The sequence below is a fragment of the Bos indicus genome, chromosome 7 (assembly GCF_029378745.1).
Source record: "Bos indicus isolate NIAB-ARS_2022 breed Sahiwal x Tharparkar chromosome 7, NIAB-ARS_B.indTharparkar_mat_pri_1.0, whole genome shotgun sequence".
Lineage (NCBI taxonomy): Eukaryota > Metazoa > Chordata > Mammalia > Artiodactyla > Bovidae > Bos > Bos indicus.
The window spans coordinates 47327876-47351085 of record NC_091766.1 but is presented as its reverse complement, the minus strand read 5'-3'; the positions used below and the strand labels follow the sequence as shown (position 1 = coordinate 47351085).

The following is a 23210-nucleotide window of genomic DNA, read 5'->3' as shown; positions in this document are numbered from 1 at the left end:
CACAGCCCAGGCCCGTGTGGACTTTTAACCACGTGGCTCACTGTGGAAATGAGTGGAAAACCCCACCTGGTGGTCCCTTGCCATGGAAGGAGAAGGCGGCAGGCCTGCCATGGTGCACCAGTGAGGCACGCAGCTTGCGTGGTCTGGGCAGACCCTGCTCCTGCGAGGCTGCCTGGCTCCATAGCCACGTCCACTGATCAGCTGAGCTGATCGCCTCAGATGCCTAGGAGTTCCTCTTCCCTGCAAATAACGATGACAAAACAAAACACGAAGCATGATGAGGAAGAAATGTTAAAATTAACAAGGGTGCCGCTCGGAGTCTTGAAATCTGCCTTTAATGGCTTCAAGACCAACGTTCTGTGATGATAACACAGGTGCAAGCAGTTCAACCTGGTCTTGATTCCTCTGTCTACCTCAACCCCTTCAGGGAGAGCTTGACCAGGAATGGGAGGAGAAGGGTCTTCAGCAGACGAATGTGTCCTTTAGTGGGAGGGGCAGGGTGGGAGTTAGGTCGAAACAGACCTCCAATCCCCTCACCGCCACCCTGCTGGATCAGTAGCCTGACATGCTGCTGGAAGAAGGCATGCCTCAAATGCCTCTAGGGTGAGTCCCTTCTGCAGGCTCATACTCACCGAAATCTCCTCTGTCCTTGCAGGTGAACTGAAGGAAATCAAGCAAGACATCTCCAGCCTGCGCTATGAGCTCCTTGAAGAGAAATCTCAAGCTACCGGAGAGCTGGCCGACCTCATCCAACAGCTCAGTGAGAAGTTCGGGAAGAACTTAAACAAAGACCACCTGCGGGTGAACAAGGGCAAAGACATTTAGCAGCCTGCATCCACCGGCACCTGTGACTTCTACCAGCATTCCAAGGCCAGGTGGGATGCCCTGGCCACCAGCCCCGGTGGGAAGGGGTCCTGGCCCACTCCTCTAGGACTCTAAGGGGACCCACTGGCTCCGTCCTGACCAGCCTTGCTGGCATCTGCAGCCCAGTGTCCTGCCTGGACCCAGAATGATTGTGAATCTAGGCTGTTGGGTGAGAAACTCAACCACAGGAGGAAGGGAGGAAGTGGCCCCTGACACGTGGGGACACCTTCGGTCCAGTCATAGGGACATATGTCCCAGTGGCCAGCGCAGGAAAAGGCCATCTCGGGTGCACACTCGTGCCCTCCCACCGCACACAGACCGCCGTGCTGTCTGCGTGCAGGAAGACAAACCACCTCACCCCACACACCCCTGCTCACTCCCTCCCTGCCACCCACACACACCCAGAAGAACCGGGCGGTGACCTGTGATCTATTCTTAAGTGCCAGATGAGAACACAGATAGCCTACTAGCAAAATAGTTCTATTTGTTTATATTAAAAAAAAAAAAAAAGGTTTAAAAATCCTAAATCAAAAATTGTACTGTAGGTAGCACTGTTCAGAGAACAACAACAAAATCCAAATGATGTATTTTTACCTTTATGAAAATTATCTTGTATTTACTATTTTTACCTGAAATGGAAAGAAATAAAATTACCTCATAATAGCCCGGGGAGACTCTGTGGATGCACTGCCCTCCCGTTGTCTGGCGTCCTCTCTGGAGGTGGCCTTGGGCGTCCACAGAGCCGGGCTGCCCTGGGAGGAGAATGAGCAGGTGAGAGGGGGGCAATCCCAGGGGAGTCATGCAGCCAGGAACCCCCACCTCCAAGCATCTCTTCCTGTCCCCAGACCTAGTGACCCCCAAGCTCGCCAAGGTCAGGAAGGAGACAAAGGAAATGATGAGGAAAGTGAAACGATTTCCCCCACCCTACGTCTCACCCTTTCCCCTTGAGCGGCAGGGGAGGGGAGCTGTGAGAAAGGAGCCCAGATCTTTCTAAAGGGGTCTGAAGTGTGAGTAGAGACAGCAGCCACCAGAGGGCGCCCCGGTCCTGAGCAATGCCCAGTCTGAGCTGGCTGGAGAAGATGCCGCTGGGCGGGAAGGATCACTTACTAATAACATCAGCTGGTTGTATCGAGTGAGCACTTGCTGCATACCAAGCACTGTGCTGAGGACTCTGCAGGCATCTGTCCACTGAACCCTCACAACAACCCTATGAAGAGGAAGAGGATCAAGGTCTCAAATTCAGATGCCTTGCAGATATCCAGGGTGTGTGCATACATGTGTGACTATGAATGTTTCCTATATGTATACGTATGACAGGCTTGTGTTCTGTGATATGCAGTATATCTTCAGAGATAAATTGTTTACTTCATCCTGCTCTAAGAACAATGCAGACCAAATGGGGTGATAGACAGAACTGAAATAGTTCCAGCATTGAGGTATCAGGGAGAGGCCATGACAACCCAGACAGGCACAGCCTACCTCAAGTGGGTGTGGACACCCAGCCCAACTAATTGTTGCCATAAGGAATAACAGGCCCAGTTTTGCTCAATCTGCCCCGTTTCTAAGGGGTGGGGTGGTGGGGGAGAAAGGTTACATTTGGCAGCCAACATGGGAGACTAGAGAAGCTGTCCTGAAATGTGACTCCAACCCAGGCCTTCCAGGCAAGAAAACCCTCAGCACGAAGGATACACAGGCACCCGACAGGGACCAGGGTTATCTGCGTGTGCAGGGGACCCTACAGACATAAACTCCGCTACAGGAGTTTTTCACCTGGGGGCCATGTGAGGTCCCTGAATGGATTTCAAAGAACCTGCCAGTCCTGAAGTTCCCATCAAATCAGGAGCTTGGCTTTGTGATGTGTGTTGTTATGGAGGGAATACCTGCAGTTTTTCTCAAATGTTCATCCCTGGCCCTCAAAGCCTGCAGATGAGGACTGAATCCCTTCAGTAGAATTTCCCAAGTCCCCAGACAAGTACCAAGGATGGGGCATGTGTGTCTCCAGTGGAGGATGCATAAATTACTCTTCCCACAAAGCACATCAGCCTCCTGACCCTGGGGACAAATGACCAACACTTTCAGGGACTGCACGTATTGACTTCAAAATGCTAATCAACATTTTAAGATGCATTATGCAATTTCCCTATCTGCCTTCCACCAGCAACAGCCGGCAACCCCATTTTCAAATCCTGGGATGCCCTTTTCCTATCAAACCTAAGTCTCCAATGTGCCCCTTCGGGAGATAAAAGGAAAACAAATCCCACTGAGTAATTGAAAACTGGGAAGGACAACAAGCAGCACCCGTTAGGCTTTGGCTGCCACATCTGGGGTTGATGTAGTCCAGGAATGGACTTGTGGCTGCCAGGGGAGAGGATTCAACGGACCCCATGGATTCATGGGGTGGGGGGAGGGCCATCTCTTTCATGGAAGGCTGTTGGAGAGGCCTGGGAACTGAGGGCTGTGGAGCCATCAGCCTGGAGCCGGCGTGCACTGATTTTCCAGGCACTGACAACTTCCCTCACTTCCCCCCAGTTCCTTGGCTCCTCTGGAGTTAGCCAGGCAAGAGAGGCGGTTCTGGAAAAGGGAAACAGGAGGCAGAGGAATGGAGTCTGGGAAGGGCACAGGGACAGAGAGGAGGAGGAGGAAGAGCCCAAGAGCCCCTAGACTCACACCTGAAAGTGCCCACTGCGCTTCTGTCCCTTGTGACTTTAGATTTCTGTGACTTTAGTGTATGCTTGTAACCTGAGCATGTGGGGCTCGGGAGATGCAGCCCTGTCCAGGTTTCCGGGTAACCAGTGGTTAAGCAGCAAGTTCTCCAGCGACTTGTCACCATCTGATGGTTCCTAGTAGGACGTGACAGATCCTAGTAACATTTCCTGGGCAAAAACCCCCAATTAGTGTCCAAAGCTATTCCTGAAGGACAAGAGCTCACACGCTTGAGAAAGCACAGCCGGCCCCCTCTGCCCATCACAGAGCATCTCCCTCCATCCCACTGAGGCCTGGGAGATGAAAAACTGGCCAGTGCAGCTCGTCTGGAGACTCCCAAACACGGGTGGGACTCTGCAGAAGTTGCTCCCAGCAGCCTCAGGCTTGGGGAGCCCCTGACAAGACACCTTCAGGTCTGCTTGCCTGGGGGAGGCTGAGACACCTTGTCCTGCTTGGTGTCAGGTTAAAAATAAGCAGCCCCACCGCCTGTCACCCCTCAAAGTGTTCATTAGGGCTTATGTAAAGGGTAGAGCTCAGGCTCCTGGAGGCTGACAGGAGTTCTGATTCCGCTGGGGCAGGGAGGCCACGCCCCATTCTATGTTTATCCCATCTTGTCCCCTTATCCCCTGAAGGTTGAACTAGTAGAGGGAAGGGACTCTAGGAGGAGCACCCAAATGTCAATCAGCTCAGGCTGGTTAACCAAGAAACAAAGCCCCTTCCACCCTCCCTGCAGACACAGCAAGCTCCCCAGGTCCCCTGCCTCCTCCCTGCCTGGGAGCAGAGGCCACCTCACTGGCTCTTCCTGGAGAAATGCCCCAGCTTTCTCTCTCTGCTTCCCCACCGTAGTCAAGCCATAGGGATGGCCCATGACCTGCACTTTAGGGAGAAAATGACAGGAAAAAAAAAAAAAAAAAAAGGTGTCCAGAGTTTAGATTCCCAAAGGCCTGAATCTTTAAAGAAAGGAAAGGATTGAGGGAAGAATAAAAAAGTTTGAAAGAAGTGGTATTTGAGGAGTCAGGACTCTTCCCCTTCCAGAAGGGGTCTGAGAGGGAGGTAGGGGAGTGTCTGAGAGCTGAGAGGCTGAGGCAGCTTGCCCCTGCCTGTGGAGGACAAGTGGGCCATAGAGATGGGACCACAGCTGGAAGGCCATGTCCTCGCCCAGCTGCCCCACCGGGGCATCCAGGGAGGCAGGAGGAAGAGGGGCAAGGACAGGGCTCCCCCAAGCAGAAAAGACAGGGAGGAGGGCACTCTCACTACAATGTGATTAAAAAGTGAGATGCCTCAGAGCATCTGCATCAGGTATAGCTGGAAGCAACAGCCCATCAGCTGTGCCCACTAACAGGCGAGGCCATTGGTCCCCTGGCACTGATTCTACACAACCCCAAGCCAATGGCCTGCCTAACCCCGCAGTGCACTGGAGGAGCAGAAGGCCAAAGAAGCCCTCATATATCCAAAGAAAAGCATGCCAGGACCCATTCAGGTGTCTGAGTGCAGACTCAGCTTCACAGTAGACAGCGCTTCTGAGCCACTTTCGCATAACCACCTCCAGGGCCCTGTGGGGGTAAGGCCAAGGAAGGGAGGCAGGCAGATGCAGGGCAGGGGAGGGCATGGCCGTGCCGTCTTCATACTGGCTGGGAGCAGATCTCACCCTAACCTCAACCCAGCCAACCAGAGGACCCCGTGCCCCTGAAGCCAACACAGCCCCAAGCAAGGCAATCACACGTCTGCCCTGAGATGGCTGTCTGTGTGCAGCTCCGAGCAGGGCAATGACACGCCTGCCTCGACCCTGATATCTGTGTGCACACTGGGAAGGAGAGCTCCTTTTTTCCAATAAGGTTGCTGAACAGGAGAATGTGAATCTGGGACTCCAGTAGACACTTCTCCCCTCACACAGAGACAGGCTGTCTGCCAGCGAGGTCAAAGATGAGAAATTAAGGAGACGGAAGAAGTAAATGTCAGAGGGAGGTGGGGGAGAAGAGAAAAAAGGAGGGAAGGGAAGAGAGGAAAGGTGGAGAGGGGAGCTGTGCCACATTCTCGCCCTGAGGCCCTCTTTCTGTAGCTTTTCCTCCACCTGGGGACCTGTTCCGGGAGCATTCTCAGCTTTGTGCATGGGTGCATTCTCAGTCATGTCCAACTCTCTGTGACCTTATGGACTGTAACCCTCCAGGCTCCTCTGTCCATGAGATTCTCTGTGGAAGAATATTGGAGTGGGTTGCCATTTCCTACTCCAGGAGTTCTTCCCAACCCAGGGATCCAACCTGGGTCTCTCGCTTTGCAGGTGGATACTTTACCACCTGAGCCCTTTGGTGCCATATAAAGTCCCATTTTTGTTGAGGCCAGTTTGCATTGGGTATCTGGATGTCATTTACATCCTCAGAATCCTGATAAACACAGAAGGAGCTCTAGGATGTAGTTGCCCCACCCTCCCCCCGGGGGCTGTTCTGCAATTCTGCAGTTAGAGGAGCAAGGGCCAGAAACTACCAGGATTGTTCTTCTTGAGACTCTGTGAGACTCTGGACCATGGGTGATGGCATCAAGCTGGCTAAATTCTTCAATAGTGAAACCCCAAGACACTGGATCTCCTGGCTGCTCTGGTGGCCAGGAGATGGGTGCGCCTCAGGACTGGGAGAGGACCCTTTGCTCTGCTCTGCCCAGGCTTCACTCTGGAAGGATCCAGAATCGACCCCCTGGGCACTTCTGCGGTGGACAGTGGCCCCAGCGGGGTGCCTCTCAACAGCTTTGCCAGCAGTGCATAGTGGGGAGGCCAGGCGGGGAGGGCAAAGCAGGAAGGGAGAAGACATGGTGGCTACAGTAATCACGCTTATCTGGGAGGCAGTTACCACTCAGACCCACAAATACCCAGCAAACAGTCTGAGGATAACCAATTTGTAGCCGATGAGGTTCCTGCTGTAAATAGGAAATGTAGCTTCATTTGTAGGTACAGGCTATTGAAGTGGACACTCGAGTGACATAGACATCAATACAGCTGAATATCGGATGTGGGGTACTGACCCTGCTTTCGGTGAGCTTAGATTGTTGAGAGTAGCATGAAGCCCAGCATCCATACCAGCGAGAGCTTTTGGGCCGGTGGTGCTGGGGGAGCAGTGGCCACCCCAGACCCCAGCTGGGTCATTCTCCTTGACGGAGGAAGTAACTCCTGATCATTTCAGTAAGCCAACAGAACAGAGCCACAGGGTTTCATTCTTAGCTCCAATCAATCACAAGACAGACACTCCAGCAAAGTAGAGCCTCTGGTGGCTCCCCCGCCTGCCAAACTAAATTAGAAGCCCCCAAGGCCTGTGCAGCCTGGCTGAAGGTGAATGTTCTGGAAAAAAAAAAAGAAAGAAAGAAAGAAAAACACCTCGCTGCTTCTTCAGACGCGTCTTCACGTGAAGGTGCTCAGAGCACCATCACTGTCTGTCACAGCACTGTGAACAGAATATGTATTCGGGGCCTCGGCAAAGGCCCTGGGTCTGGGAGCCAGAGTGTCTTGTGAAGACCCTCTCCACTTCCGAGCCTCCAGGTTCCCAGGCACCAGCTCAGAGGCGGACGACTCCCACTGTGCTGAGGCTGCAAGGAGAAGGCTGGTGCGGATCAGTATTCTAGTCACTCTGGACACATCCTCAGTTTTTCTCCCAAAGGGTAGAAATGCCATTTTGCTGATTCTTAAAGACCTTCCAGTCTGTCCTCTCCCTGCATACATATGACATGAAAGAGTCAGCCTGAGGTGAAACAGAAGGGACCTCTTTCAGAAAACAGAGCTGCTGGTTTAAGACAAAAGCACAGAAACGTGAGGAAACCAAGGGAGCTCTCAGTCCCTACACAGCCCCGGTACGCGTCTACCCACAGGGTTCTGGCCAATTGCCTACAACTCTGAAGCGACCCAAGGTATGCTGAGACCTCCGCTGGTCATCCCTGGTGCCCACCACTCAGTCAGAGACATGATGAGAGGTATCTGGAGGGGAGAATGGTACTGGGCCCAAGCCCCCAGCACTCTGGCCAGAGGAGGCAGAGGCAGAGCCCCACACATACTGCCACATGGGTCCCCTAGTGGTGGAGACCTGAGGCAACCCAAGCAGGTGTGGGGAGAGACCGCGTCTGTGGCTGCATCTTCATGGCGCCTGGGAACTGGTGCTGGGCTCCCACAGGCCTCTCTGGAGGCTACGTCCAGAAAGAGGCCAGGGCCAACATTCAAGAGGCCACGTGTGTGAAGCTGCGCTACTGCAGAGGGGAAGGTTCGGAGACACTGCTTACCTGCCAGGCCTCTGAGGCTCCTCCCTGCAGGCTGTGGTCGCCCAGGAACAGAAGATACTGTTGACCCAGAGCACAGGAGCGGGGGTCTGTAACCTCCCCCAGGTCACACCAGGCCTCCAAGCCCAGCAGCACTGACGCTGGTGGAAAAAGTCAGGTGGACACAGGCCTGGCTGCTGCCTGCTCTACCACGTATTGGGGTGACTTACCAAGAAAGAGTGAGGTTGTGGAGAACGAACAATCAGGGCCCCCAGGACACACGCCTCTAGGGACTCCTGCCTTTGCTTACCCCCGTCCTGTGTGGACGCCAGGCTTGGTCCTGTGATTCGGGGCAGCCAGTTCCACACCAACAGTGGCTCCATAAGCACGTGCTCACGGGTTTGTCCTCGCAGAGAAGCTCAGCTGCACAGCTCAGTGTTAACGCCGTGTGGAGAGAAGCCCAGAGAACAAGAGGCCTCTGGGCCTCTCCACTGGGGTCAAGCTCCCAGCTGCAAGCAGCTTCACAGGAGGGGAGGTGGTCAGCCCCGGGGAGCAGAACCGCCCAGCTGAAGCCTGTCAACCACAGAATCACGGGAAACAATAAAGTGTTGCTGTATGAGTCTGAGCTTTCAGATGGCGTCTCACCCAAGCAACAGATAACTCAAACAGAGGCACTGAAGCCTGGACCCCCCACCAGAGGAGAGGAACCTTACCCATCCATCTCAAGAAAATGACTTACTCCTGGGGCCTCAGTCAACTGCCCAAGAATGAAGTCAGCAGGCGTTAATGAAGCCACAGTGAGGATTCCCAACTACCCGGATCAGTTTTGCCCCTCCTGGGAAGAGATCCTGTTTCTGTCCACCAATAGAAACCAAGAAAATAGCTCTGGCCATCTTGTGGAAGGAGGCAGGCTTTGCTGAACAAGCTGAATGCAGCCACTCAACAAAGCCAAGCCCTCAGCTGGGAGCAGTTAAGTAGATTTGTGAGATTTTTAATAAGTGCGGTGGACTGTGCAGAGGAAATGTCACAAGGCAGTCAGTGAATCATTGCCCAGTGGGCATAGATAACTCTGCCTCTGATTCCCAATCTTACAGCTCTCAGAGCACTTTCAGGTTCCTTGTCTCGCTTAATTAAAACAACAATCCAGCCAGGTGGGCGGGGCAGGGTTTGTTGTCCTATTTGCATAGAAAGAGCTTATGTAATGCGAGGGCCCCCTTGAGTGGAAGTTTAACCGCAGGGAGCCCCTGAGCCCAGTGAATGGAACTGGGTACAGAGTAAGTGCCCATGAACACAGGTGAATGGGAGGGGCGCCCTTCCGGCTGGACAACACGTGTAGGAGCCCTGTCCTTGGAGGCAGCCTGGGGTAGGAGGGACACAGCTTGCAGGGCATTTCTCAGTGCGGTTGTAGGACCCCTGCCTCCGAATTCCCCAGGACACGCGCTGATAATGTAGATGGATGGACAGGGAGTGGAGCCTAGGAATCGATATTTTAAGATGCTCCTGGGTGACTCTGATGGTCGAGTGTGAAGGACACTGTCACAGAAGTCCCCTTGCCAGACAACATGGTTATCAAGTTACCTGACTGACGGGCAGTAGGAATGGGGCTGGGCAGTAGGAATCCAGTGCTCTTGCTAGCTCTCTGATCTGCACCAAGGAGGCGGGACTGATCCGGCTTTGGAAGATGTGTGAGATTTGGACATGTAGAGAAGATGGGGGATAAATCATTGCAGGCACTAAGAAACAGAGTAGGGATGAGGAGCTCCACCCCACTCTACTGCTGCATAACCATTATTAAACAGCATTATTACAAAGTGAAAACTCAACCAAGGGACCAGAAACACTGACAACCTTCTGCAGGGATGGCCTTGTTTGGATTTGGTCTCCAGTTTCCTGGAAGTGAGGATATGTCATGCTTGCACAGGGCCACAGGCAGGGTCCCCTCCCCTTCTGTCCTGGGACCTCAGGGACCACCTGGTATAAGAGAGAAAAAACTCTGAGCACACACCCTGCCCCAGTGAGGACGCAAGCTTCCTGGATGTCCTGGCATTAGACCACCTGGGGGGGACCCCTCACCATGCCATCTCTCCCATCCCTGTGTAGGCAGTTTCTGCCAACAGAGGACAGGGAGAAAACGCTAAGCTCCCACCAGGCTGAGCTAGTCAGCTGGGGGTTGGGCATTCTTCCTACCACAACTAATGACGGGCAGGAAGGAAGGGAGGGGAAGGACACAGGGCTGAGATCCATCTTTTATTTTTATCACCCTTTCTGACTCTTCGTGATAGAATCTGAGCCACTTCCGTTGTGTTTCAGGAGGCAATGTGATGTTTAAGTGCGCTCGTAATTAGGCCCAGGTAATTCGCTCTTTAATAATCAGCATGCTTTGCCCTCCAGCTCACTAAGCCACCTCCTCTCCTGCCTCTGTTCTATTTTCATCCAGGCCCCCCCTTCCAGGTGGGGATGCCTTAACCAGCCCCACTGGCTTGTCATCATCTCCCTTTCTCTCAAAGCGGCCTGATTGGCCCGCAGAGGACTTTTCCGCCTGGAGAGTCAGAGTGAGACTCTGAGCAAGGGCTCAGAGGGTGCTGAGGAGCAGATTTGGGGACGGAGTGCTACTTGGGAGCTTGGACAGTGCAGAGGCCCAGCCCACACTGGCTCAGCAGAGCTCAGCCTGAACCCTTCTGCCTGGGGGAGGAGAGACAGTCACTCCAACGCAAAAAAATGAGGAGAGCATCTCTCCCCCCACATCCCTGGCCTCTGTCCTCTTAAATGGCTGCAGAGAGGACGGAAAAGTGTCCTTGGTGGTGATATCATCGGTGTCATCATGACTCTAGGACTCCCGACTAGAGCCACTGCCTTCCTAGACTCCAGCCCCACCTCGCCCAGTGTCTACCAGGCCCAGGCAAGGAGGGAAGGTCAAAGGGGTGGAAGGAAGCATGATGGATGAGGCACTTAAGGAATGAGAACCCCAGAGAAGAGAGAGAGAAAAAAAAGCAAGTTACTGTTTTCAAAAGAAATTATTATTCTCATTTAAAAAGCAAACATAGTCACTGGAGAAATTGTCAAAAGCCGCTGCACTCAAAAAGAAGAAAATGAAAATTGCCCTTAGTCCTACCATGCAGAGATCATTATTAGGTATTTACTTATGGTTTTCTTTGCATAGTATATCATTCTTAATCCACAAACTCAAGTGGGTTAGATTGTCATGCTAGTTTCCCATTACTGGATCTCTGTGAGGCTGTGACCCCTGAAGTGACAGAAGTCTCAGTTCTGAGTCCCCACACCTACGGAACTGGCGCTCGGTTCTGCAGCTGAAGGTGGGTGGTCCTCTCTGTCCACCACCACTGTTCTCTCTGCCTCTGAAAGGTCAGTCCTGCAAGTCCCTGCTACACAGACCCTCATTCCCATCCAAAAGCCATCCTCAGATACCTCCTGCCACTCTCATGGCCTTCTCAGAGCACGGGCACGCAAGCCCTCCTGCAGTCTCCAAACCACTGTGGAGCCGGAGGAAGCTAGCTGTGCCCCACACCCCACCCCTGGTGCTACCACAGGGTGCTAAGGTGAGCTTTCAGGAACCATTCTGCTGCCTCATACCCAGTGGGGCTGGGGAGCTGTCCACATCCTGGGGCCTCTGCCTCCTCCCTAGGGCTCTACCTAAGAAAGGTATCTGTTCTCTCCCTCTGCTCCCCAAAACTATCTTGGTTTCTGTTCTCTGTTCCAAAGCAGAGTGGCCCTGTGCCCCCTCTCAGGGACCCACCAAACATCTAAGGTCGCCTCGTGTCCCCACCAGCTCTGCTGTCCTCACCTCCAACCTGACCCTGCCCCAAGATCAGGGAGATCTCTTTCAGTTTCAGGGATGGGGAAACCTGCCTTTGCACAGGAATACCCCATATGGCACAGCAGTGTGTGGCCTGCTGTGGGTGAGGGCTCACTCAGGCTAAAATCTGCCCTTGCCCTGCCAAGGAGAAAGACACCTCTTTACAGTTCACCCAAAGGCATTCTGTGTGCTGTCCACAGCCTTCCCCTTCCTCCTCGTGTCTTATTCCAAACCTTATATCCAGGCCTCGACTCCTGAAACTCAAAACCCGATCATTCGACTCCTTTGTTAAATCTGTCATCCACTCCCTGAGGCAGTTTATGTTGGACAGTCTGACTGCCATCTGCCTACAAGGATCACTGGTGTCAGGACACGCAGAAGGGCGCCTTGGTCAGTGCTTGAGGACATCTCTCTCTCTCACACACACACACACACACACACATGTGCGTGCACCCACACATACACTCCCAGCTCCAAAGGCTAGATTCAGATCTCTGGGGTTGAGGACAGAACCTGCATTTTTAAAGCTCCCAGGTGATTCAGAAGGGTTTGGGGAGAAGGGGTACCATGAGGAGAAACAGAGTGGGTCTCTTGAGCATACCGCTGCATAGCTCAGCAACCCTTACGGGCTGTGCAGGACGCTGCCAGTCTTGCCTGGGCGGGTAAACTCGAGACGCAGCCAGGCTGGACGGGGGACTGGCGTATCTCAAGTGCCCTTAACACTCCCATGCATCTTCCTGTTTTCCCTCTTTGGTTCCAGTTGAGAAAACCCACTCAACACTGTATCTTTGGGGATGTCATTTTCAAAGGCTTTTTCAAAGAGGGGCCAGATGATGCCCAGTCATCCAGCCCACGTCTCCCATCTTACAGAGAGCCCACAGGCAGCCTCCTTAGGGAGTGATGGGAGAAGCCCCTTCCCCAGTAGTACTGGGGTATAGGGACTACACATGACTCCCCAGGAGAAACCTTCCCAGATGGAGACCCCCTAACTTCTGACCTGGGAGCCTGAGTCCAGGGAACGAACAGGTCAAATTTCTTGCACTTCAGCATCAAATGGCAATGCTGATGTAGTTTCTAATTTAGGTTTTAAAATGCCACTTAAAGGACAGCGTCAGTTCTCTCACTTAAAACTTTTTAAAAAATAATCACATTTCCTCATGAATCAGGTGGACATATTCATCCCTCCTTCGCCATCAAGGACATTCTCTCAGATTTCTTCATGATCAATGTGCTGTTTCTTCAGGCAGGGGCCCTTTCTCTGGCCTGACCCCACATCCTTGGTTCCTTCTGCCCATGGTCTCTGACCAGGATCTTGGAGAAGATGACACTGCCCAGAGGTGGAAGGACAGGGAAGAAATGAAAGCCATCTCCCACATCCCCCGGGTCCTGCCTGAGGGGCAGCTGTGGAACAGGAGTGACTGGCTGCAGGGAGGGACTTTTCCAAAATGAAGATAACTGGGATCCCTAGGACTTTGATGAGAGAGAAACCTAGTTTTTTGTTTGTTTGTTTGTTTTGTTAAAACTTTGGAAGAAAAAAAGGAAAACATAATTATCTTTTATGGAAATTAGGAATAATCTTTTAGAAATAATTTTCTAATTACACAATTTTGAAAAATTGTGTAAACCTGGATTTTCTGCCTCATTCTAGTCAGGGATGGAAAATGTTGTCAGAGGATGTCTCTCCTTTCCCACCTCCTGTCAGCTTAGGAAGTGGCTTCAGGATCTGCGTACATGAAGACAGGGTCTGTGGGAAGCCCGGACCAGCTGCCAGGGTCCCGCCACCATGGAAGAGTCTCCTCTAGAAGAGAACCAGGTCTGCAGCCTGGCCCTTGAGATGGGAGGGTAGTAGGGAGGCATGCCTGTCCATGCAGAGCCAGGACTCAACCCCTGAGAGGAGAGTCAGCCCCTCAGTGCTCACCTGGGACCCCAGCTCTGGAGCAGAATCTGGAGGCAGAGTGAGCTGAAGCTCCCCATCCCAGCCCAGCCTCCCTGCAGGCTGCCTGGGAGGCTAACTCTGGGGCTGCCAAGAGAAGGATATACTGACAATAGGAGTTGGAGACACGCCTCCCTGCAGGCCCCAAACCCAGGGTTTCTTGCTGACTCAGACCAAGTCTTTCTAGCTGGTGCTGCCCTCGGCCATGGTTGGGGTACAGATCACCTGAGCCATCCCTTATACCTCCCAGGCAAAGGTTCAACCACACCTGAACCCTAAGGTTATGCCTAATGACCCTTCACAGTTCTTCCTTGGTGGTAAATCCCATCTCTACTGTTGCCCACACCCTATACCAGGGATCTCAGACAGAGTTGGAAGCAGGACCAGCCTTCAGCTCACAGATCTGGGTCTGTGAACAAGTAGAGACCCCTTCCCACCCTCTCAAACATGCTGGAGCCAAAATGGGCATCTTGCTCCTCAGGACCCCCAGCTGTGTCACGTCTTCTGGTCAGGCCCTCATCTGAGCCTTAAAGGGCTTTGGGTAGGAAAAGTAATGGAGTCTGGCAATCAGGAATGTTCTAGAGCAACCAGCCAGACCAAAAGGAGGAACATAATGCAAGCCCATGACATGCTGATGTCCGGAGGTTCCAACCTGTCAACATCAGTGTCATGTCAAACCCCTGGCAGGGGCTGGGAGAAGAGTGAGATTCTAAATCGTTACTGTTTGCGGATGGGTTTTATTCCAGGATGACTTTCACTGTCTCCTTTACCCTTGTCTGTATTTTCTCAGTAATGCCCAAATACTACTTTTACAACCAGAATAAAAATTAAGGGGAATGAGTTTTATTTCAAAAAGCTCAGTAGGAGCCACTGTATGTCACTGACTCAGGCAAGATCTAAGGATTGCCTCTGGCAGGGGACACATTCAGGATGGCTTCAGCTGGGTTTACTATGAGGCTATGAGGCTTAAGCTTCAGGCCCCCCCAGCTCATGCTGACCTATTGCGTGTTTATAAAGTTTGCAAAAGCAACAGCTAAGACTATTGTTTTCCCCTCCAAATTCCCCAGTTACACTTTTCCTTGGGTTGTGTGGTGCTGAAGAAACCATGGAAATTTGGGTGATCCAGCCAAGAGGAGGCTGAATTAGAAATACATTTCCTCCAAATGTTAGCACATGTAACTAAGGGGTTGCCAGTTACTTTGGAAGCAAGGTACTGTCGGCCCTCTCCACTGGGGATCTCAGGAACACTCCCACCACCTCAGCTCACTGGAGTCTAGACCCAAAGGTGCAAGGTCAGAAGGGGGACCCTGCATGGAGCTGTCACCCAACACCAGGTACCAAGGAATGTGATGATGGAAGGGTATGGTCCCAGAAGCCAGTCGGGATTGTTTTCCTATATTTTTAGATCTCGGTCATCTTTTTAAAATTTATTTTTATTCAGTTTCTCATTCTAAATAAATATTTACTTTAAAATCTAATTTTGTGCTGTTGTTCTCAGAGAGGGCCCCTAAGATGTAAGAGCTGCAGGCTCCACAAAACCTGGATCTGCCCCTACGGATGGACCACAGAGGATAGCATCGGGTAGTAGGAAGCCTGTGGAAACACCAGTGACAATGAGAGAGAGAAGGTCCTGCCACAATAGGCTGCCCAGGACATGCATAAACTTATACCCCAAACCACACAAAGCACCGTCTTCAAGGGGGGCTGGCTGAGACCCTGGGCTCTGACCTTGGCCCAGACTCAGAGAGTGTAACTCTCATACTTGGAAGACTCTGAATCTGAAGCACCCAGTCAAAGCCATCAGAAAACAGCTGGAGGCTGCCTGGTCTCACCCATCCAGGAGAAAGCCCAGAGGGAAAGAGTTAGCTAGGGCTGGGGGTTAGGCAGGGGGCTAACCCCAGGGGGGTTAGTCTGGTCTGGACTTCAACCCTGGCAGCTGCCCCTTCCTCTGAGCCTCAGGAGCCCTGTGTAAAGGGTCACCAGCCCCAGCCCCAGATGACCCTTTGAAGCATCCTCTGAGCCCAGCGCTGCACAGCTGCACACCTCTTGCCTGATGGGGCTCTTCTCACAATGCCCTCCACCACTACCGCTCCACTGGCGTAGGTAAGACATACCAAGCCGTTGCTTCCCCCTCTCCTCTTAGAGGTGTCAGATCTGCACTGACACCTAAGGCTCTTCGAGAGACTCCAGCTCTTATGCCTTTTCTCCATCACAGGCATTTCTACCAGTAAATCTCTTGCACGTGCTTCTCAGAGGATCTGAACTGACCCAGGACCAAAATAGATTTTTCTTCTAGCCATCATCAGAATAATTAAAGGTGATTACAAGACAGTAATTTTTGCATCGTGTGATTCAATGCTGTTTAATATCACACCCCTGTGCTATCCAACATAATCTTGCATCCCACTTGATGAGCGTATCCTAAACCTTAGGACATGCAATTAAAAAATAGCCAGCCTTCCTGACTGAGTTTCTTTGCCCTGGCCTCACCAAGTCCCAGACCCTTCCATGAAGTAGTTCTCCAACATGCCACAGATGGGGTGGGTTGGGGTACCTCTTCATTAACTAAACATACACCTGCCCAGCCTTGCTGCCTGTCACAACTTCTGGGCCCCTGTGTTTCTCCAAGCGCAACCTCATAGGCCGAGTACCCCATGCCTTGATATCGGAACATGGACCACAGGACCCCACCAGGCCAGGTGTCCCTGAGTCTGGTTACTGATTTCAAACAACAATCCTGTCCCTTTCAGCATATACTGGCTCCAACTTGGCTTCAGCCTGCTTCCCATCCTTGACCAGAGCAGTGGTCTTTCCTTAGCATGCAGTGACCCAACTGGTGACTCCACCCAACACCTGGCCAGGCCAGGTAGCAGCAGGAGTTCAGTTTCACCTTCAGGCAAACCCCTGACCTTCCCAGAGGAGTCTAGGTGATGGGACCCCAGGGGTGGCAACATGTCCCAGTAACCTGCAAGTCTTATGTCACTGGAACCTGCTTGGCTGGAGGCTACACAGGGACCCAGAAAGGCAGGTGAGGTCACATGTCACTGAGATCAAAGAGAAGGATGTTGAGGCACTAACCAGTGCTGCTGCTGCTGCTGCTAAGTCACTTCAGTCGTGTCCGACTGTGTGACCCCAGAGATGGCAGCCTACCAGGCTCCCCCGTCCCTGGGATTCTCCAGGCAAGAACACTGGAGTGGGTTGCTATTTCCTTCTTCAATGCATGAAAGTCAAAAGTGAAAGTGAAGTTGCTCAGTCATGTCTGACTCCTAGCAACCCCATGGACTGCAGCTTACCAGGCTCCTCCATCCATGGGATTTTCCAGACAAAAGTACTGGAGTGGGGTGCCAGTGCCTTCTCCACTAACCAGTGAGACTGTCCAAAAAACATCCAGAGACATCCCACCACCAGAGTCAGAGACAGTGCCCCCAGCCTGCACGTCAGGTCCCAGGCAGCCCAGGAATTGCTTCCCTGACTCTCCATCCCACTCTCTGATCCCGAGAGACCTGCAGGCCCGTGGAACCAGAGGACAGAGGTGGAGATGCCCTTTTCTGGGATCCGATCCCTTCAGTGAGCTCCCTCCTTCCAGAATCATCTCTCCCTCATTCCCCATCCTTTCTCCAGTTTTCCCGCTCCACAAACCAGACTGCAAACCCTTGAAAGGCCCGGCCTGACCATTCTCAAGCCCCCTGCTGCCTGTTTCCATTTGGAAAAACCACTTCATTTCAGAGCTTGGGCTTGGCCTACTTGTTATTTAGTTCCTAAAACAGACGTTTTAAAAAGCAACCTCAGTTACCGACCACAACAGTTGCCAAAGTCATCTCAAAAACAAAACCAAAACAATAAAACCAAATGTTGCCGGGGTGACAGAATTAAAGGTCTGTGAGCAACAGCTTCACCAGCATTCATGGAGGATGCGGAGGCCACTCCACAGCAGCTGAATACACGCAGTAATCACAGGGAAACCCACACCGGCAGCAATGAACTCCAACTTCAGACGGCAGCATTTCAGCCTTGATCTTCACCCCAGCCTCTTGGTGATGCTGAGTGCTATAATAATAATTCCCCTAGCAAGAGGAAGAAACAAAAATAGCTTCACCAGGTACGGAGGGCTGGAGAGAAACAGTTTATGAAATCCTGGGGCTACAAGGCTTGCAGTCTCTCAAGTTTCCATTAAATGGCTAGCAAATGGCCCCAGCGTGGCAGGAAAGGCACCACTGCCTCTTGGTCTCTTGGCAGACAGGCCAGCGGGGAGGGAGCCTGTGTCACTCAGTGACCACATAATGGGGAAGAGGTCCTGCCGGGGTCCCACCCTGTGACCTCTGCCTGTCAAAGCCTACTTCCGAGCCCCTTCATAATCTTTCCCGACTTAAATGTATGGGTACACAAAGCTCCCTAATGGAAGGTCGCTCTGGCTTGTGTAAAAAGCTGTGTAAACTTCATCTCTGCATTTACTCAGCACCAGTCTTGTTTCATTTCCTGCTGGGGAATATTCAGGGAACGTGACCGCCCTCCCAGGGCTCTGAACATCTTTCCAAAAAGAAACAGCGCCCACTTTTGGACCAAAGGACCCCCCTCCCCATCCAAAAGGGCAAAAGACCTCCTCCAACTTTACCAAAAGGAAAGGCAGTTTGACCATACTCTCTCTGCTAAGTGTCTCAGTAGAAAAAGCAGCTTAAGACTGAGTGGGGACTTTCCTGGTGGCTCAGTGGTAAAGAATCCGCCTGTCAAGGCAGGAGACACGGGTTTGATCCCTGAGATGGGCAGATCCCACATGCCACAGAACAACAAAGCCCTCCACCACAACTACTACTGAGCCTGTGCTCTAGAGCCTGGGAGCCACAGCTACTGAGACCGAGGGCTACAAATACTGAAGCCCAGGCGACCTAGAGCTCGTGCCCCACAATAAGAGAAGCCACTGCGGTGAGAACCCTGTACACCACAGCTAGAGGGCAGTTCCAGCTCTCTGCAACTACAGAAAAACCCGTGCAGCAATGAAGACCCAGCACAGCCAAAAATAAATAAATAAATAAAATTATTAAAATAAAACGAGTACAGACTCTAAGTCCATTAAAAAAAAAAAAAGACTGAGTGGATGAGCACAAGCTGCCAAGTCTGAGGCTCCTTGGTGCCCAGACCCGGCCGTGTGACCTCGGAAGGTGACACCGCTTCTCGAGGTTGCAGCCTGCTCCTTGGGGAAATGGAGGTGCTAGCATGTCTGTCGCACAGGTTGCTGTGAGGAGCAAGTGCTTGGCCTGCGGAAAGAGGAGGTCTGTGAATCATGGCTGCTAGGACTCTTCTAAATCGGAGGTGGCCCACAGTCCTGGTTCACTGAGTGGACACAGAAGCCCACTGTCCAGGTTCAAGTCCCAGCTCCTCCAATCACAGGCTGCAAGCCCATGCATGTGTTACTTCCACAAAATGCAATATGATGATGAAAAGCCACAGCTCTGAGGACAAATGAGCATTTCTAGAGATTTCTCTGCTCCTACTACAAGCAATGGAGCCCTGGGGACTCTCTATCCACACCAGACCCTCTTGCAGACACCCCCTGCTCTGTGCTCACTTCCTGGAGGAACACAGCACTATTTCAGAGCCAGAAATCACCTACCATAAACCCTTACTTTATAGTCCAAAACCAGGAACCTGTCCCTGCTTCTGCTGAGGCCCTCCCGACTGAGCCACAGCCTTCCCACCACTGTCTATTGTCTTACCTGACCTCGGGGGCAGAGTAGACAGGAAGCAGGGTCAGCAGGGTTAGGAATGATTCCCCAAACTCAAGAGGGAAATTCCAGGCCAAACCACAAACTGAGGCTACAAACCAAAAACATTTCGATGTTTTCCTTCATTGTATATATTTCAGACAGGCACAGTTTTTAATGAAAAATAATCTATTAATATTCAACTAAAAATAATTTTGTTATACCTTAAAAAGCAAACAAAGAACCCAGGGAGTTATTGACAGCAGGGGCTTCACCTGGATAAACCCCTCTCCGTTAATCCACACGCTGACTCTCCCCTTGGCTGACGGCAGCCCTGAGAAGGCTTGTTCAGGTTTCACACAAGGTCCCTAGGGTCCTGCTGGCCAAATAGAATGCTGTCTCAAATGGCTCAGGCCTTCAGAGAAAGGGACTCTGCCCCTCTCCTGAGTAGCCCACATTCACGGCTGCTGCACACTGTTACGTGGAGGCTTCCCTGTGCTAACATGGATAAAGCCTTGCCCCTCTCAGAGCCAGCTTTCCCATCTGGAAAATGAGAAGCTGGGCTAAGCAGAAGCCAGGCACAGCGGCTTAAGGTCCTATGCCCTGGGAGCACACTGGGCAGTGCCCCAGGACCGTAAAGGGCAGATGGGGTCATGCTGAGTCCTGCCAGGTCCCACTCCACCCCACACCACACAAAATCCCCCTCTGTGCCCAGGGAAGCACCCTACAGGCCCATCTGTGGAACTATAGGGGGGCCTCTGGAGCACTCCCGCATCTCACACAGCACGCTCTGTAGGGTCAGGACTTCAGTCAGTCAGTCAGTCAGTTCAGTCCCTCAGTCGTGTCTGACTCCTTGCAACCCCATGAATCACAGCACGCCAGGCCTCCCAGTCCATCACCAACTCCCAGAGTTCACTCAAACTCATGTCCATCAAGTCGGTGATGCCATCTAGCCATCTCATCCTCTGTCGTCCCCTTTTCCTCCTGCCCCCAGTCCCTCCCTGCATCAGGGTCTTTTCCAATGAGTCAACTCTTCGCATAAGGTGGCCAAAATATTAGAGTTTCAGCTTCAGCATCAGTCCTTCCAATGAACACCCAGGACTGATCTCCTTTAGGATGGACTGGTTGCATCTCCTTGCAGCACTCCTGCATCTCACATAGCCAGCAGTCAGACTCTCTGTAGTGTCAGGACTCAGGCTCACAAATTTTCATGTTAGGCAAAGAGCTTGCAGAGGTGTTTCCTCTGGGCTGAGCTGGGCTTTAAGGGAATGAGCGCTGGCCAAGGGCAGCCTTGCACACCTTACTAGTCCTTGTTAATTAAGCCTGGGGGCAGGTATGAGGTGCAGTTGGGGGGAGGGGAACAATAAACTCATCTTCCCACCAGTTCCTGCAGCCAGTGCTCACCAAGCTCTCCCACATCCTGTACCCCTTGATGGGGGAGAGAGACAGAGTTGTGCCCTTGGCTCACCCTGTAGGGGTCTCGGAGCTAGGATTCAAGTGAGAAGTGAGGTGCCCGGTGCGAAAGGGAAGGAGGCACCATCGCTCCTGACTGGTGAGGGAGTGCATCCTTCAGAATCTTGGGGGCAAGTGCCTGCTTCCGTTCCATGCCAGACCATGACAGCCCAGGGCGGTCAGTGCTTCTGAAGAACCCAGGGGCCATGGTGGCTGGCACTGGTTCCCATTCTAATCTGGGAGGCTTGGAAAACTTCCAAAGGAGGTGAACAGTGTGGACTTCTGGAAAGGGGACACCCCCTTGGTCCTGCTGACCCCTCACCTCTGTCCTGGCCACCAAGCGTTTGCCAGGGCTGCTACAAGCAGGTGGGCCACATCTACCTCTGGCCCTCTGTGTCTGAGCACTGCAGGCCAGGTGAGCTGAGAAGGTGAGCTCACATGTGCACTCCACTGGGGAGGAGCGGGGCCCCAGGAAGCAGCTTCAGCTCATCTGGGAGCCCTCTGCCCTTGCGCTCAGCCTTCTGGCCCTCCCAGAACTACTCAGTCTTGGGGCTGGGAGCCAACTGGGCTGTGCCTGGAGGGAGAATGTCCATGAATGAGAAGGACGAAAGCAGGTGTCCATGCGTGGCTGAGGCTGGTCTCCGAATCGGTTTGCTGTCCATATTGTGTCCGTTTTGCGTGTCTCTGTTCATAGGTCTGTAATCTGCTCCTCGTCCATCTGTCTTTCCGTGACCCTGTGTTTTTCCTCCCTCCCTCCCTCTCTGTGTGTCCCTCCTTCCGTGAGTGATGTGAGGCCGGGCCGGGGGCAGGCGCAGCCCTGTCCTCTCTCGCTCTCATTGGTTCGCAGCCGCTCCCCGGGGACAGTCGCCACCAGTCCCGCCCCCTGCCCGGGACCGGAGCTCGCGGGGCCGCCTCGGAGCTCAGTCTCCTGCTCTCGACTGGAGCGCAGCAGCTGGAGCCAGCGGGGACAGGCTCGCCGCACACCAGGTGTCTCAGCGGGGACTCAAGGCTGCAGAACTGCTCTGAGATTCGGCAGCGGGAGGACGCGGAGGACTCCCAGACTGAGCCTTCGGTGCACTGGTGTCTGGAGGTGCAGAGCAGGAACCCCGAGCTGCGGCCGCACGCACCACTCACCTCTCTCCGCCAGCGCCGCAGCCCAGGGGTGTCCTGGAGCCTGGAGCTCACCGGAGCTGGGGTTTGAACTGAAAGGACGGCCGTAAACCCAGGTGAATGATTCAGAACCGTGGGTGGCGACGGTGACAGATCTGAAAAGTCCGGGGATCGCGGGTGCCGAGCCGTCCAGCTCGGAGCGCTGGGGTCCACCACCCCGCAGAGAGGGCAGCTGAGTGCGGTGGCAAGGAAGCAGTCCGGGACTTCGCAGTCCCGGCGGTCCCGCAGGCACCTGGCTTGCGGTCGGTCGCGCGTAGAGAAGCGGGCAGGGCGCACCATGGAAGCGAAGTGAGGCGGCCGGGGGTCGGCAGCCCCGCGGGCCATGTACGGCGACGTGTTCAACACCACGGGCGGCCCCGAGGCGGCGGTAGGCGGCGCGCTGGCGCTGGCAGCCACGGTCAAGGCGGAGGGCGCTTTGCCGCTGGAGCTGGCCACCGCGCGCGGGATGCGGGACGGTGCGGCCGCCAAGCCCGACCTGCCCACCTACCTACTGCTCTTCTTCCTGCTGCTGCTCTCCGTGGCGCTCGTCATCCTCTTTATCGGCTGCCAGCTGCGCCACTCGGCCTTCGCCGCTCTGCCCCACGACCGCTCTCTGCGGGACGCGCGCGCGCCCTGGAAGATGCGGCCGGTGTAGCCACACCGGGTCCGGGTCTCGCCACCAGCAGTAGGTATGAGCTGGGCAGGGTGCACCTGATGCCCCTGGGAACACTGCACTTTGACCCCCCCACACCCTTCCCGCCCTCGAGCAGCACCGTGTGCATCAAGGGAGTCGGAGGCGTTAGGAGGCTGCAGAGGGTCCCCATCCTCCTGGTCGCGGGGAACTGTGCTGCTCCCCTGGTGGAGGCTTTCTTCCGTGGGCAGCGGGACCAGCCGGGGTGCCTTCCTGAAGACAGCGCATCTGCCCGGACCAGGGAGCCTTCCTCGCCGCCAGCTGACTTCCCTACTTTGCCGAAGGAGCAGGCGAGAGGAGCGTGCAGCTAGCCAAGCGCGCAGCTAGGTTCGAGCTGCCTGTCTGGACTCCTTGCCCTGTGGCCGTTTTCTTGCGGCTACTACCGCCTTTCCCACTCTTTGGCACTGGAGAGTCCCACTAGGATCCGAATGTGAACTCAGCTGGACTTAGGAATGATGGCCCTCAGAGGCTGCGTCCCTGGGGTGGGAAGTGAGGGGACGCAGAGTTTAAACGGGTGCCGCCCGGGTCCGAGAACCCAGTTTTCTTTGCCCGCACAGGGGAAGGGGAAGCTGGTCTAGAGGCACCGGGTTCCACCTGCAGCACTCTGTGGTTAGGGTGTCCTGGGTCAACAGGGGCCACATTTCTACAATAAAACCTCACCGAATTAGACCCAGT

General features: G+C 53.6%; 2 protein-coding genes across 4 annotated transcripts in view; both read left to right on the top strand.

Annotated features, from left to right (window-relative positions):
* The window catches only part of TRPC7 (transient receptor potential cation channel subfamily C member 7), a 152503-nt gene extending 150976 nt beyond the window's left edge, over positions 1–1527 (top strand). For all 3 annotated transcript variants that reach the window (XM_070793620.1, XM_070793621.1, XM_019963648.2), the window contains one exon: positions 656–1527. In XM_070793620.1, coding sequence (XP_070649721.1) covers positions 656–825 — 170 coding nt within the window. In that variant the 3' untranslated portion in view covers positions 826–1527. The remainder of the gene's footprint in view (positions 1–655) is intronic.
* Positions 1528–21568: 20041 nt separating this feature from the next.
* SMIM32 (small integral membrane protein 32) lies at positions 21569–23210 on the top strand. Its single transcript, XM_070793619.1, has one exon. The coding sequence runs from the start codon at positions 22188–22190 to the stop codon at positions 22497–22499; it is 312 nt and encodes a 103-aa protein (XP_070649720.1). The 5' UTR covers positions 21569–22187; the 3' UTR covers positions 22500–23210.

Bases quoted from the DNA above. Each gene is read 5' to 3' on its own strand.
- SMIM32 (XM_070793619.1), top strand. From the start codon at position 22,188: ATGTACGGCGACGTGTTCAACACCACGGGCGGCCCCGAGGCGGCGGTA.